Source organism: Onychomys torridus, chromosome 9, assembly GCF_903995425.1.
Source record: "Onychomys torridus chromosome 9, mOncTor1.1, whole genome shotgun sequence".
NCBI classification, from domain to species: Eukaryota; Metazoa; Chordata; class Mammalia; order Rodentia; family Cricetidae; genus Onychomys; species Onychomys torridus.
Window position 1 is genome coordinate 25672717 of NC_050451.1, and position 15049 is coordinate 25687765.

Below are 15049 nucleotides of genomic sequence, written 5' to 3' on the forward strand. Positions count from 1 at the left end.
ATTATAATAAACCACCTGTTGAAAACCTCTCAGTATGATATATATTCACAACATTTGCTTTAGGTTGTATGGGATTGAAATTATTGAGGATTGGATGGGTATTGATTTGAATTATGTAAGAAAGAAAAATCATAATTATGGCTCTCATTCTTTAGAAATAAATTTGTACTAGCATTAATAATTGTCACAAAAGAGATTCTTATCACTGTCACTCAAAGATTTGAATAATACTACACTGGGGTCTTCCAAGCTTCCAAGAGTTAAGAGTCCACAAGTTTTTCACTTGAAAGTCATGAACCTTTGTCCTTTGGTGAGTAAAGAATGGGACAGGTTGTATACATTAGTCTCCTTTAGATTAGGAATACAGAACTGAGATCTGAATCTTTTGTTGTAGCAGGAACCTTAAAGGTACTTGTTAATAAAAACAAACCTGAGGCCAATTACTGGGGTGAATGCTGGAAGATCAGAGAAGCAAAGCAAGCCACAGCTATCTCACCTTGCTAGTTCCTCAGGTGATCCTGTTTCCTCAGGCTGGAAGCTTCTGAGTCCTCCTCCACATGAATCTCAGCTGAACTGTGTTGCTCCAAAGCCTGAACGCTTAACCAACCAAATGCTTAACTAACTACATGCTTTACTCCTTTAGTTCCTGGTCCTCACACCTTATATACCTTTCTCTTTCTGCCCCCCACTCCCTGGGATTAAAGGTTGGGTTTCTGGGATTAAAGGCATGGGTCACCATGCTTAGCTGTTTCTAAAGTGGCCTTGAACTCAGAGATCTGGCTAGCTCTGCCTCCCAAGTACTGGGATTAAAGGCGTGTACCACCACCACCCAACTTCTGCTATGGCTTACTCTTCCCATTTTCTAGCCACCATTTTTGGCTTTGTTCTAGTGGCTGCCTGTTTTCTGACCCCAAATATGTTTATTTCGGGGAACACACAATATTTCAGGGAACACAATAGCCACCACATTTTGTGTTGTTGAGCTGAATGTATTTACCATTAGTTACTTACATTTAAATAAGCTGAGCCTTGACTTTCTGTTGATCTCATAAGAAACCCCATGCTCTGGAAGAAATGATTCTCTGCAAGTGGTGTGGCTCAGTGGGAAAAACAATGCTTACTATAAAAATGTGAAGTCCTGACTTGAGATTCCCAGGACCTGTGTGAAGCCTGATACGGTACCTCACATCTGTAATTCCAGCACTCCTACAACAATGTGGAAGGCAGAGACAGGACAATCCCCTGAAGTCCTAGGCCAGCAAGCCTGGTTTATGTAGTGCTGAGAATATTAGATCCTACTCCAAAGAAGGTAGAAGGAGAGAATTGACACCAGAGACTGCATCCTGAGCTTCACAGGTGCTGTGCTATGCATACATCTGCACTTATACAACATGTACATACATATATACATTGTATGCATACATTATGCAAGACACACAACAAACACAATTTAAATATTCATGTAAAGTCTTTCTTTCCAAGAGTAAATAATGAACAGGCTACATTTATTCTTTCAACAAATTATTATTGAACACTTATATTAATCTCAGTATATAGAACCAAGAATGCTAGTTGAGTCTGTCTTTATTCAGGATATTTCTTCAGTTCTAGGGAATCTGTGACTACCATCCATGCCCCAAACTTCCAGGCTCTTATCTTTGGGCCTCTCATTTGCCTTTTTTTTCTTTTTTCTTTTTTTCTGTCTGTGTAACAGTATATGCAAAAATTTTTAAAATTATATTTATGTTTTAATTTTACACATCAGCCATGGGTTCCCCTGTCCTCCCCCTCCCGCCCCTGCCCTTGCCTTCCCCCCAGCCTCTCCCCTCCATTCCCATCTCCTCCAGGGCCAAGACTCCCCTGGGGATTCAGCTCAACCTGGTGGATTCAGTACAGGCAGGTCCAGTCCCCTCCTTCCAGACTGAGCAAAGTGTCCCTGTGTAAGCCCAAGGTTCCAAACAGCCAGCTCATGCACTAAGGACAAGTCTGGGTCCCACAGCCTGGATGCCTCCCAAACAGTTCAAGCTATTCAATTGTCTCACTTATCCAGAGGGACTGATCCAGCTGGGGGCTCCACAGCCTTTGGTTCATAATTCATGTGCTTCCATTCAATTGGCTATTTGTCCCTGTGCTTTTTCCAATCCTGGTCTCAACAATTCACACTCTTACAGTCCCTCCTCTTTCTCGACAATTAGAGTCCTGGAGTTCCACCTGGCTGAGGATCTCTGCTTCCACTTCCATCAGTTATTGGATGAGAGTTCCAGCATGACAGTTAGGGTGTTTGGCCGTCTGATCACCAGACTCGGTCAGTTCAGGCTTTCTCTCCACCACTGCCAGTAGTTTACAGTGGATGTATCATTGTGGATTTCTGGGGACGTCTCTAGCACTTTGCTTCTTCCTGTTCTCATGTGGTCTTCATTTATTATGGTCTGTTATTCCTTGTTCTCCCTTTCTGTTCTTGATCCAGCTGGGATCTCCTGCTCCCCTAAGCTCTCTTTTCCTTGAACCTTGTCCTTCATTACTCCCACTATCGTCCAGGTTGTTCATGTAGATCTCATCCATTTCTCTGTCTCATTTGCCTTTTATCCTTCTACATTAATACTTGTCAGCTCACAGCCTTCAGACAGAAGATGAATGTGTTGATTTGGCCAAGTGTACTGAAGATCCAATGCAAAGTGGCTCTTGAAATGAATGAAAAAAATCCTAACATTAAAAATAAAATAACATTAAAATTAAAATAACATTAAAATCCTAACATTAAAATTCATATACTTCTCTTAATGTAATGAAGCTCACTCTGGAAGAACTCTGGGGAGTGCTGGAGTTGGAGGTCTACCTTTGCTCTGACATTCTATGAGCTTAGATGCTCAGGGAGTGACTCCTAGCTCATATGATGCTGATAGTTGTGTATACATGTCAGGTTACTGGGAAACTATTTTTATTTCATGTTTTATTTTTAGAAGAGCTCCAGTAAATTATAAATTCTTAGTGTTACTCTCTGATCCATATTAGATACAGAACCTATTTATAGCGTTTTGGAAATTGTTTTCACAGTAAATACTAACTGTGGTTATTAAAATTTTTCTCATAAGGGATGATTCTTGAAACTTTCAGCTGTTATGTGTATGTTATTTCTTCAGTTCCAACGTGACTCAAACTTATAGTTCCTCAGAGCATTTTTATATAATATTTTCATATTTAGTGTGTACCATTCGTGTCTTTATATACAATGGACGGACACATTTGAGTGACAGTTCATCTTCTTTCCCAGAACTCTCCTAACGAGAATTATCTGAATCACAGATACTTCTGTCTATGTTTAGCACAATAATAATAATAATAGATTTTCATAATGGTTACTCAGAGACATTGTGAGACTCAGAAATGACTTCTATATCATTAAGAAAGGCGGAAAGGGAGTCCTTGAGAAAATATCTTTATTGCTTTATCATTGAAGAATGGCAGATATTTGGGATGCACACTAATCTTACCTCCCTCATGACAGTCAAAACTAATTAATCGTCTATTCTTCCCTCCTGATCCCTAGCACGGCCTCAGAAACCACTTCACTACAGTGCTCTTAGCAGCTACTACAAGTTGGATGGAGCTAGCAAAAGAGATAAAATCTATTTAGTAATAAACTTTGTCTAGTCACCGCGACAAGAAGTATGGCATCTGCTGACCAGTAATCCAGGTTCCAGACTTCCAGATCAGTTGCACAATGGCACAGTGTTGTTAGTTGTCTCAAAGAAGGAAAGAAAGTTCTAGAGCCTTCATACTGGGAATTGGCCTGAAGTGATGTATATCATTTTTGCTTTTGATACTTAGACCTAAAGTCCTAGGGTATTCCTCAACTGCCAGGATCCAAGGCAGTATCCAGACATGCTAATAACTCAAAATGTTTGGCCAATATTCCTGATGACAATCATATCTCATGTGATAATATTTTAATATTCTACCTCTAGCAGAATGTCCTCTCTCTCTCTCTCTCTCTCTCTCTCTCTCTCTCTCTCTCTGTGTGTGTGTGTGTGTGTGTGTGTGTGTGTGTGTGTGTCTGTCTCTCTGTTTCTGTCTCTCTCTATGTCTTTCTATTTCTGTCTCTGTCTCTCTCTGTCTCTTTCTGTGTGTGTGTGTCACTGTCTCTCTCTGTGTGTGTCACTGTCTCTGTGTGTGTGTGTGTCTGTCTCTGTCTGTCTCTCTGTTTCTGTCTCTCTCTATGTCTCTCTATTTCTGTCTCTGTCTCTCTGTCTCTGTCTCTCTGTCTCTGTCTCTGTCTTTGTCTCTCTCTCTCTCTCTCTGTGTGTGTGTGTGTGTGTGTGTGTGTGTGTGTGTGTATGTGTGTCCAGGTACACATGTGGAAGTCAAAAGGCAACCTCAGGTGTTGGTCCTTACCTTCCACCTCTTGCTGTTTCACCAGTGTATACTTCATGCAAAGTGGCCTTTGAAGTTGCAGGAATTCTCCTGACTCTTGCTCCTATCTCTTTGTGGGAGTGCTGACAGTACAGACACATGCTACTTTAGCCAACTTTCTGTAGGTTCTGGGACTCTGAAGAGGTCTTCATGATTGACTGGATCGTATTTTATCTAGTAAGTCATCTCCAACCACTGTATCCAACTCCATGTTGTGACCCATTAATACAGACATTATGTTTCATATTGTCTTGCCTTGACTATGTATTCTTACTAAGACATTCAAGACATTAGGGCAATCATTCATTTTTTTTTATAAAATTACCAGAAATTATTTTCAGGGACACTGGCCATGTTAGATAATTATAATAATGACTCCCAATGCAGCATGTTTTCTCAAGCCTATGCTCAACTCCAATGTGATTGTTTTCCTTTTTTTAGAAGACTGATTTATTTCTCTGCATTGATCCTGGTTGGGTTGTAATTTCTTTTTCCAATAGAATGTGAAATAATTTAACCCTCAGAAACATTAAAAATTCTAAATCTGAATTGGGATGAAGTATAAAGGAAATGAAAAGCTTCTCTTTGCCCCAGTCCCAGCCTATCCATGTAAAAGAGCTGCGTCAATGAGTCTAGGATGGACTTAAAGCAAAACCACATAGAGTCATGATGCCAGATACATCGGTGTGATTTGACAGTAAACCACTTTACAGGTGGTCTGCAATGTAGGAGTTGAAAATTGCTATGGGAATTCAGTTTCACTTCATGATGATCTTGGGGCTAGAAAGCCTGTGATAGGCCCTGATAATTGGTGTCAGTCATCAATCAACTGAGGTGCCATGTTCCCTATTATTATGTATTAAATTAGCTTGTTAATAGTGTGTTTGTCTCAGCCTACCCAAAGGGTAAAACTCATTAATGTCAGTATTCTCTCAGATTTAACCTAGAAGGTCACGTGATGACTGTTTCTCAAGTCTTAATGAAGGGGCAGATTCCAGAGAGAATATCAACTTCAATGTCAGATGTGAAGACAGCCAGAGTCATACTGTAAAGATATCTACACTGTCTAGGATTCTGATTTTCATATCTGTAAACAACTAACTACACCAACTTTAAGTACTTGACTAGTAGAAAAATTCTATTCAATTTCTCTTTGTGTGTGTGTGCTGTGTGTATTCTGGATTTGCTGCAAATACATATGAATTTAACATAGGGCTTGTCATGTCGTCACACTGTTCCAATGTGAAGAAACTCACTTTAGGATTTGTGATAGGCATGGAAAAGAGTAAGAAGAGGCAAAATGAAGTTTCTGGTGGTCTCTCAAGATGTAAATGATGTGAAAAAGTTATTGATTATCAATAATTAGATGTCCAATAAGCAAAGACATTCATTGTGAGATAACCCTACTCATTGATATTGACTATAGCATGTAATCTTCTTTAGGAAGAGCCGAAGTCACCTGGAAAAAACCCACAGGCAAGAATGGAAAAAGGACAAAATATATCTTATCCTTTCTTATGCCCTCCAGCTCAATCACTGATCCAAGATTGTTATTAGATTCTTGTAGTTATTTGTTCGGACAGGATGTTACTACCCAGTACTAGGATTTCTTTGCATTGTGGAATTATCTATCTCAACTGTTTTCCTCATCTAATGCTAAGTGTGCCTCTAGCCTGAGCAGTTGTGCAATCTCTCTATTATATTATTTCTTCCTCTTCTATAAGCAGAGGGACTCTGGGGATATGACTTACTTTTAATAAAGGGATACTGTCATATCACTACTCTTACTGACTTGGTCTATAGAGTCCTACAGAGTTGGGAATCAATTCTAATTGTAATCTTATTTTGGGTATATTGTGTTATCAAGCTTCTTTTTTGTAAGCCATAATTTTATCTCTTGAAAATAGTATTTCATGGATTCATTAGAAAGGTTAAGTAGCTAGGAGTACATAAAGAAATGGGACAGTGATTCTGCCTTCAGGAGGTATCTTCTTCCTTACTTTCTTTTTTTTTTTTTTTACTTGTTTCAAGATTTTTAAAATTAATTTGCTTATTCTATGTGCTTTTCACATCATGTATCTTGATCTCATTCATTTCTTGTCCCTTTGCATCTGGCACTCCTCTTCTATCCCCCTCCAATAAAACAATATTCAAGAGAAAAATTTAAAAATAAGATAAAAATTAAAAAGGAAAAGAATTAAAAATTTCATCATGAAAGCCACAGTGCAACCCAACAAGTCACAACACATAACCCCTTTGTCCATACATCTCTACTTGCAAGTGTTCATTGCAAAGAGTCATTGGTCTGTTTGGAGGCTGCTGGTCTCCATTACATGTTCAATGTTGGGCCCCTCCTGGACATCCTGCTGGTGTCCTGTGTTGTGGAGATCCTGCAGCTTTGGGTCTGTGAGTCAGGTCCCTTCATGTGCCCCAGAAGATCATAGACTCAGCCTCGTCCATGGTCTATAGCATATGCTCACAGCTTATGACAGCTTGGGTTGTTTGAGTGCAGACTCTTCAAAATCCCCTTTCTCTCCTATTCATCTTGGCATCCAGAGTCCCACCACAAGCCTTAGACAGAGAGGAGGCTGTAAGTATAAGATGCATGAATGGTTTACACTCAGTCTCCAATAGGAAGTGCTCTCTGACTTGTGGAGCCAAGCTTAAATCTCATATCCCCTATGAAGTCTTCCTTTGATTTTTCTTGCCTATGAGGAATGTTGGCCAGCTGTAAGATCTAAGCTGACCTGAGATGTGACCATTAACCCTGCCTTCCCTGAAACATGTATTAACAAATGGACCTTTCTGCTCCAGGTAGTAGGGAGAATGCAGATCTCATCTCACTAATTGTGCCACTATATTTCATATGTGATGAGTACTGGATAAACCTGTTAAATTCAACTAAATTTGGGCTTGGAAATAGTTAAATGCATGCTGGCTAAGAAACTTTAATGGGTTATTAACAACACCAAGCAAGCAGAACCCAGAAGAAGGGCGCCCCTTTAGGCAATGTATGGTATGCAGTTCACAGATTGGCAAGGCCCTAAATGCTATCATGCTGAGTCTGTGATGTGATCTTAAAATAATTGGCATATCACAGTGTCATCAGAATCACAAGAGCTGCCTGTTGATCTTCAATCCTGATTTGCTTTCCTAAAGTTGTACCTGGGAGAAGTAAGTGGAAACTATGCCTGCCATCATCAGGCAATATTGTATTTTCTTTCAAGGATCATGGCCTGATCTTGAGAAAAGACTTTCATTTGTAGACTGATTTGTAACTGGAAATGCTCACAGATGCTTTTCTGTCTAACTAAGAAGGCCAGAAATTTCTCTGTTGTATTGGAAAGAAATGACTGTGATCTATCTGCATGATACTATATTTTCTGATCATAATTATTAATTCTCACTAATTTGGAAGTGCTAAATAAGGCCCTTGCAAGCAGGAAACTTTGTCTAGATATTTTCTTAGACAGTGAAACTTAAAGACATTACAGTGATTTTCCTACTGGATCAGTATAATACTGTTATGGCCTTCAACCCTAGGGAACAAACAATAGGCTGTGGTTCTTCCTGGTTTCTTTTAGTTGCTTTCTTGTAGATGTCATCTTTCTGAACCAAGGCTGACACTCTACAGCCAATGTGTTAGTGATGGCTTGCCTCCTTTTTCTATAAACCAGGATTTACTGGAATGGTACCACACCTCTCTCTCTCTCTCTCTTTTTTTTTTTTTGATTGATTATGGTATCTCAGCATATGACTTATCATGCCTTAAAGATTTGTAATCTGATCCTTTACAGAGATTGGCTGCCATTTTGCTTTAAGTGCTTTATGGACCTGCTTGGTTTTGCAGCTAGACATAGATAATATCATTGTGTAGGAGAGATTCTTGAGCACTTGGAACTCTTGATGTGTAGGGTCTGTAAGTTTCCATGGCAATGGGGATTCTCTTTTGTTCTGAACCCCTAATGCTTATATATGTGCTTCTTTCTTTACTGAGACGATCTGTTCCTTTCCTGTCTTTTGGGTTGGAAGGAAGATAAGAGCAATTTCATATGCTTTTATGTTATAACCAAAGCTCAATAGTGTCCATGTGTAACCGGGGTTGAATGTTAGTTATGTGAATATATTAACTACATTTATTCTTTTCATTAGAGATTGACTCATAGGCCTCAAACACTTTAGGAAAGAGATAAACCACTGAGCTACTTCACAGCCCAGTGGAATGATATTTCTTAATCATGGTCTAAAGCACCATTTATATAGATACAGATTGTCTGAGACTCCAAATAGAAACAAATCAGTTCTGAAAGCTATTTCTGTTCAATTCTAAGAGGTTTTAAAAATAATCTTACTATCACAATTATCTTTCCTTTGGGTTCATATAATACTAGTTTAAATAAAAAATAAGTTTATATTTCTGAATTAGTATTAAATTCTAACCATGATTCATATTAAAAAAATCTTGATTTAAAGGGAAAAAATCAGTAAATTATCATTATAAGACTAAATATTACATTAATATTGCCTCTAGTTAGCCAAGCTCTTTGAACTCAGAAGTGGCTGATATGAGTGCATGGTTATTATTTATCTATGAATTCCAGCAGTACTGAATATCTCTGGAGTTCTAGGCATCAATGAACAGTAATCAAGACCAAGTCATGCTTCCTATGAGACTTACTCATCTGGGTAAGTGGTTACCAATCAAGAACAGTAACAACTGTTGACCAGGGTTATAGGAAGCATTTAAATAGAACAATAAGATAGTGATATAAAATGTTTATCATAGAATTCTTTGAGGAAATGACTGTGGAATTGAAATCTAATGAGAAGTAAGCAGTCATATGAGGATGACAGAGATATAAAATTTAGACAGGAAATAATTGAAGAAAAGCTCCCCCAAATTAGAAAGGAGCATAGTATGTTTGAGGATCAAAAGAAAAATGGACATTCATAGTGTTTAAGGAAGGACTAGGAAAGGGAGATTCTGCATGCATATAGAGATAGTTAACACAGCCTGTGGTAAAGACAGCTGGAAACTTGTTATTATTGTTTTCAGGGATCTGAGGGAGTTCATTTATTTATTACTTTAAAACACAAATTCTTGTTATATGTGCACACAGTTAGGTTCTGGGCCTGAAGAGGGAGCAAGGAGCCAACTCTTGAGTCTTGGATAGTTCACCAAATGCAATAGGAATGGATTGGATGCTATCCCTGCTACTGGCCAGCTCAGCCATTCACATGACATCTGGGAGATCTAGAGCCTCTGAAACACTATGCAGTGTGACTCCTTTAAGAATGCTCTGAGCTTGCCTGTCTGGTCAGTGTCAGATAGAGTTCTGTGGCTGGCAGTCTTCTGCCTTTTAGCCAAGATAATGATCACATGAGCACCTACTAATAAAGCACCTTAGAGAGTTCATCTTATTTCATCTGCTTACAGGCTGAACACTAATGTGTGTTGTATGCCAATAAGGTGACTCACTAGGAAATGATTGGCTGCAGGGAATATACATACATAGTCCTATACATATATACACATAAATGGACAACAATAGTGCACAGCTGGAGCAAAGGGTCTTCACCCAAATGAGATTGTATTAAGCTTCTTTAACTTTTTCATGATATATATTACTACTATTAATGGTTCTTAAAAGTAGTGGATGTATATGCTAGATGACCCGGGTTACCATCTAAGAAGCAAAATTGATAAATACTGGTTTTTTTTTTTTTTTTTTTTTTTTTTTTTTTTTTTTTTTTTTTTTTTTTTCCGCATTAATGAGGAAAATGCTCCATCCCACTGGTTTCCAGAGTGAGTAGTTGCTTGTGTGGGATGCCAGTCCCTCTCTAGATGGGTGTTCCATGCAGACATGGCCTACCACAGCAGCTGGTGTAAGCTGTGTGGTTGTCATCTTGCTATTGTTTTGTAAAAAGACTTACAAAAGGGTGTGCCTAGCAGCCCTGGAACTTCCAGGTTTCACACTGCTCAGCCAGATCTCAGCTATGAAGAAGAACCAAAAGCTCTGAATGACAAAGAGAGAAGAGGCAATATAAACAGATCCTGAAGAGTCCTGCTCTTTGGTCCTGAGATAGAAACTCAAAGAAGAGCAGCAAGATGAATGGATACTTTTCTGGTAAATGCACTTCAGGGGCTGTTGACATTCCAGGATATCTTACTGAACTTCTGACAAGAGTAGTGGGAACATCAGCATGTTGCTCAGAGGTCAATGGCTGGATATCTGAGATGGAGAATGGTTCATTTTATGGACTTGGGCCTCTTCAAAAAACCTCCATGGCCTGAGCTACTGTCATGCTACAGCCAAGTCCTTGCTGGTTGCCACTGTAGGCTGTGTTGATACCAGAGGCCATATGGATGTCCATCGTCTGTGCTGCCTCTGGGGGCCATATTGATGTATATGGTCTGTACTGCCTCCTGAGGCCATGTTAGTGTCCATCATCTCAGATGCCACCAAAAGTCTTGTTGATGTTAGTGGGCCATGCAACTGTGTGAGGACTTGTTGATGACCATGGTTCTTATTGCCATGGGAAGCCATGTTGTTGTTGATGGTCTGTGCTGCTACCCGAAAACATGCTGATCTTCATCATCCACACTACCATCAGAGGACATGTGGATGTTTTCAGTCTGTACAGCCACTGGAGACCATGTTGATATCCTGGTCTATGCTGGGGCCGTGTTGATGTCTGTGGTCCGTGCTGCTGCCAGAAGCTATCATGAGGTCCACAGTCCATGATGCCTCTGGATACCCTGTGGATGTTGATTGTCCTTGCAGTCTTGGAAAATCATGTGGAAGTCCATGATCTATGCTGCTGCTGGCTGTTATAGGCAGAGAAGCTTCTGTTGCAGTAGTTTTAATGACTCCAACCTTATAGTTGAAAATGAGAGACATTGAAGGGTTCTGAAACAACCTCCTTCCCTCTAAACTCTGTCCCCCACAAAGAAACAGTCTAGACAGGAGGCTTTGAAGAGAGTCCTTAAAACTTGTGATAAAGATGCTGACACATAGCTCTTCACAATGTATGACTTCTGATGGAGAGATGAGAAAGGACTCCACTATCTTTAAGAGGCTGGCCACTGGGATTTGAGCATGCTCCACTGAGTATATGGGTAACACAAATTGTACTTGTTGTATTATTTTTGGAGGTGTGAACCTGGGAGGAATGGGATGTGAGTATGATTGGGGTGCATTGTGTGAAATTCCCAAATAATCAATACAAATATTATGTTGGGAAAAATAGGGAGGAAGAAGAGGGGGAAAGGTCCCTTTTACCAAAGAGAAAACAACACTGTGGAAGTAGAGGCTGGCAATCTGCTAAAAGAAAAACGTAGCAAATTCATTTCTAAGTGTATCCTTGACCTGAGATAATCAAACAGCCCTGCTAGAGAAGGGTAATTATCTTTGTTAGTATCAGACGCCCTGTGGGTGGGGCCACCCTTCTCCTTTTGAAAAATGAACTCAGATTAAATAAAATAGCCTAGTTTACCATTGATGTGAATTCCCAGAATTTATCTGTTTACCTCTTTCCCTCTATCTCATATAAAAACCAGGCCTGCCAAGTTAAGCTCTGTGCACTTCCCCTAGGCCTTGGGTCCAACAGTGTGATGGGTTAAAGAGCTTTGTATTCTGGTGAGACTTGCAATTGCTAGATTGTGGTTTTATTAGACCCCTTGCTGCTTGGCTCTGGGCAGAAGTATGCTTTCTTAAAACAAGGGCAGTAGAGGGATAAATTTAAAGAAAAATTAACAATTTTGTTTTCTCTAGCAAGTGTCTGGAAACTGAACAAATAATATATGCTATATGTATACAGAATAGACAATTCCCAAGTATAGTGAGTTGACATTAATTTTTCAGTTACAATAGTGGGAAAGCATTCCAATGGAGCCTTTCTGCTTTTCACTTACATTATAGCCTGCAATTAATATGATTGATCAGCACTTTATTTGAAAAAAACTTTGCAAGTTAGGTAATTTTTCCCATCTGTAGGCTAATGTTTATGTAAGACTAGGCTAAACCATGTTAAAACAGGTTAGCTGTATTACATGAATTTGTGAAAAGATATTTTTAGCTTACAATGGATTTATTGAGATATACCTCCTTTACAAGTCAAGAAGCATGTATGTATTCACACAAGGGCAAATCTACGTATCTCATACATTTATGTGTACACATGCATACACCACAGGTTCAAGTACAAAAAAGATGTGAAATATCGATGCTACCATAACTATAAGTTTGCTACCAATAAACGATAAACTTCAGTCCTTTTTCTCTAGACCTAGGTATTTTCTCAGACCAGAAATGTAAATGTGACATTTACCCTGTCTAATTTGTAGAATAGATTACAAAAGTTTGTTTTATACAAAAGAAAGCTCTTTTTAAAAAATATTTAACTGGAAATATCTTGGACTATGAGTAATCAATTCAAGGAACCTGTGTTATAGGCTGCTTACCCATGTGTCACATCTGACACTATGGTATATCTGCTATCTATAGATGAGGCTCACTGTACTTTTCTGATTATCTGCAGCCCTTTAAATCTGAAATAGTCTGCTATCGGGCATTTCCTGTTTCTACCACTTCTCCAAAGGGAGACCTGGGAGTATAACCATGGTGTTCTGACCAGCAAAGCCACCTAGATACAGCAGTTGCTGTTCTACTGCAGTGTCTTTACTGCTGGGAAAGATGAGCCTTGGAATGGGGGGTCAGGGGAGAATGGCCCAGAATAGGTCTTGCCTCCTGCTGTCATTATCATAGCAAGTGCTAGTATCACTGTGCACATGACCATGTCTTTTTCTTAAATTCTCTGTGTCAAGGTGTCTCCCTCAAGGTAAACTAACCATCTTTTAAAGCTCTTGGTTGCCAAGTATTTCTTTATTAATTTCTTAGTCTTCAAAAGTTCAGGCCCCGGGTCAAGGGGACTCAGTGCTGTGGGTATAAACTACTTCCTAAGAATACTACCCAAAACAATCCAAACTTTCCTTAACCCACCTTACTGCAGATGTCCTCGTGTGCCCTCTGAGGCCAGTGGAGCGCTTCCGTGACCTACGTCCTGATGAAGTGGCCGATTTGTTCCAAGTGACCCAGAGAGTAGGGACAGTGGTAGAGAAGCATTTCCAGGGGACCTCCATCACCTTCTCCATGCAAGTAAGTGCACAGGTTATTCAGACATGTTTCTTTCCTTTCTTCTCAAAGCTATGTGTGGGGCTCTGCATCCCACCCATTTTAGCAGGGAAACAGTTTTGTTGTCTGTGTGTACATAATAACAGAAAAAGATGTCACTAATCCAAGGCAGCTCTGCTGTCCTCTAGCCCCAAGGTGGACTATGGAATGGCATCATAGCAAATGTCTGGTATGCTGTTTACAAAGTAGGTGGAAGTCACAGACAAGAGATTTAGGGGATTGAATTAATTTGCTTCTCAGTTGTGATAAAACACAACTTGGAGGAAGACAAGGTTCATTTGGCTTTTGTCTCTACACTAAAGCCCATCCTTGAGGGATGCTAGGACAGAAGCTTCAAAGTTAGCAACTTGGAGGCAGGAATGGAAGCAAGACCACCAGCAGCACTGCTTACAGGCTTCATTCAGGCTCACATCCAGTTACCCTTCTTAGACAATCATGGCCACCTGCCCAGGGATCACACTGCTTATATTAAGTCAGACCCTCCCCAATTAATCAGTAATCTAGAAAATGCCCCCACAGACATGTCCACAGACAAATCTGATGATACCAATTCCAGTTATTTCAACTTTGTGTCAAGTTGACAGAAATGAACCAGCATTGGGATTTACAACTAGAGTTGGGAAGGCTCTTTGTTCTTTGGTAAGTGTATATTGAGCATTCACAGGCTTAGCCCTGCTGTGGTTCCAAGGAGAGCAATGACCAGACAGCTAATCTAGGCCTTCTCTTCATAGGACTTACTTTTCTCTAAACTTAATGCTTACTGCAGAGATAAGTCACAGGTTTGTACAATAAGTTTTGTTGGACATGGCCCACTACAAAATGAAGAAATCAGATTTTCAATCACTAGTTACCTACAGGCAGAACTTGGTCTGGTACTCGTCAGGTTGAGAGGAGAATGTCCATGATGTGTCTATTATCAGTCGGGAACTGAATAAATTAGCAGTAACATACCATGAACCCCTTCAGATCCCTATGGATAGGGCTAGGGACAGCAGTGCCCTGTGCTTAGAAGTGTGTTAACTCTGACTTCCCTCACATGTGGGAACTGTATCCTCAGTTCTTCAAGTTAGCCAGGATGCTTCACATCTGCATCATTTAGTCTCACTGGTGTAACACAATATCCAACTGACCTAAATTATGGAAACAAATGTTCATGTTGACTCACAATTTGAGATTAGGGAAATATGAGGAATACCAGGCAGCTGGTAACATGTGTAGCCACAGCGTAGCCCAGAAGGAAGATTATTGATACTCAATGCACTCACTTGCTCCCTTTCATTAGTTCATGGCACTAGCCTATGAAATGCTGTTACCCATTTTTAGCATCAAATTTCTCTCCTCAATTACTCTAATCTAGAAACTCCCTGATATACATGTCTATAGATTTGTTCTAAAACACATCAACTCAACAATCAGTTATTAACCAGCACACCATCCTTATGCTC

The 15049-nt window shown here is 39.7% G+C and overlaps 1 protein-coding gene across 1 annotated transcript in view; it reads left to right on the forward strand.

The window, feature by feature from the left end:
- Fhit (fragile histidine triad diadenosine triphosphatase) overlaps positions 1 to 15049 on the forward strand; it is a 1532194-nt gene that overhangs the window by 1224057 nt on the left and 293088 nt on the right. The window contains exon 5 of the mRNA XM_036199337.1: positions 13423 to 13568. Coding sequence (XP_036055230.1) covers positions 13423 to 13568 — 146 coding nt within the window. The remainder of the gene's footprint in view (positions 1 to 13422; positions 13569 to 15049) is intronic.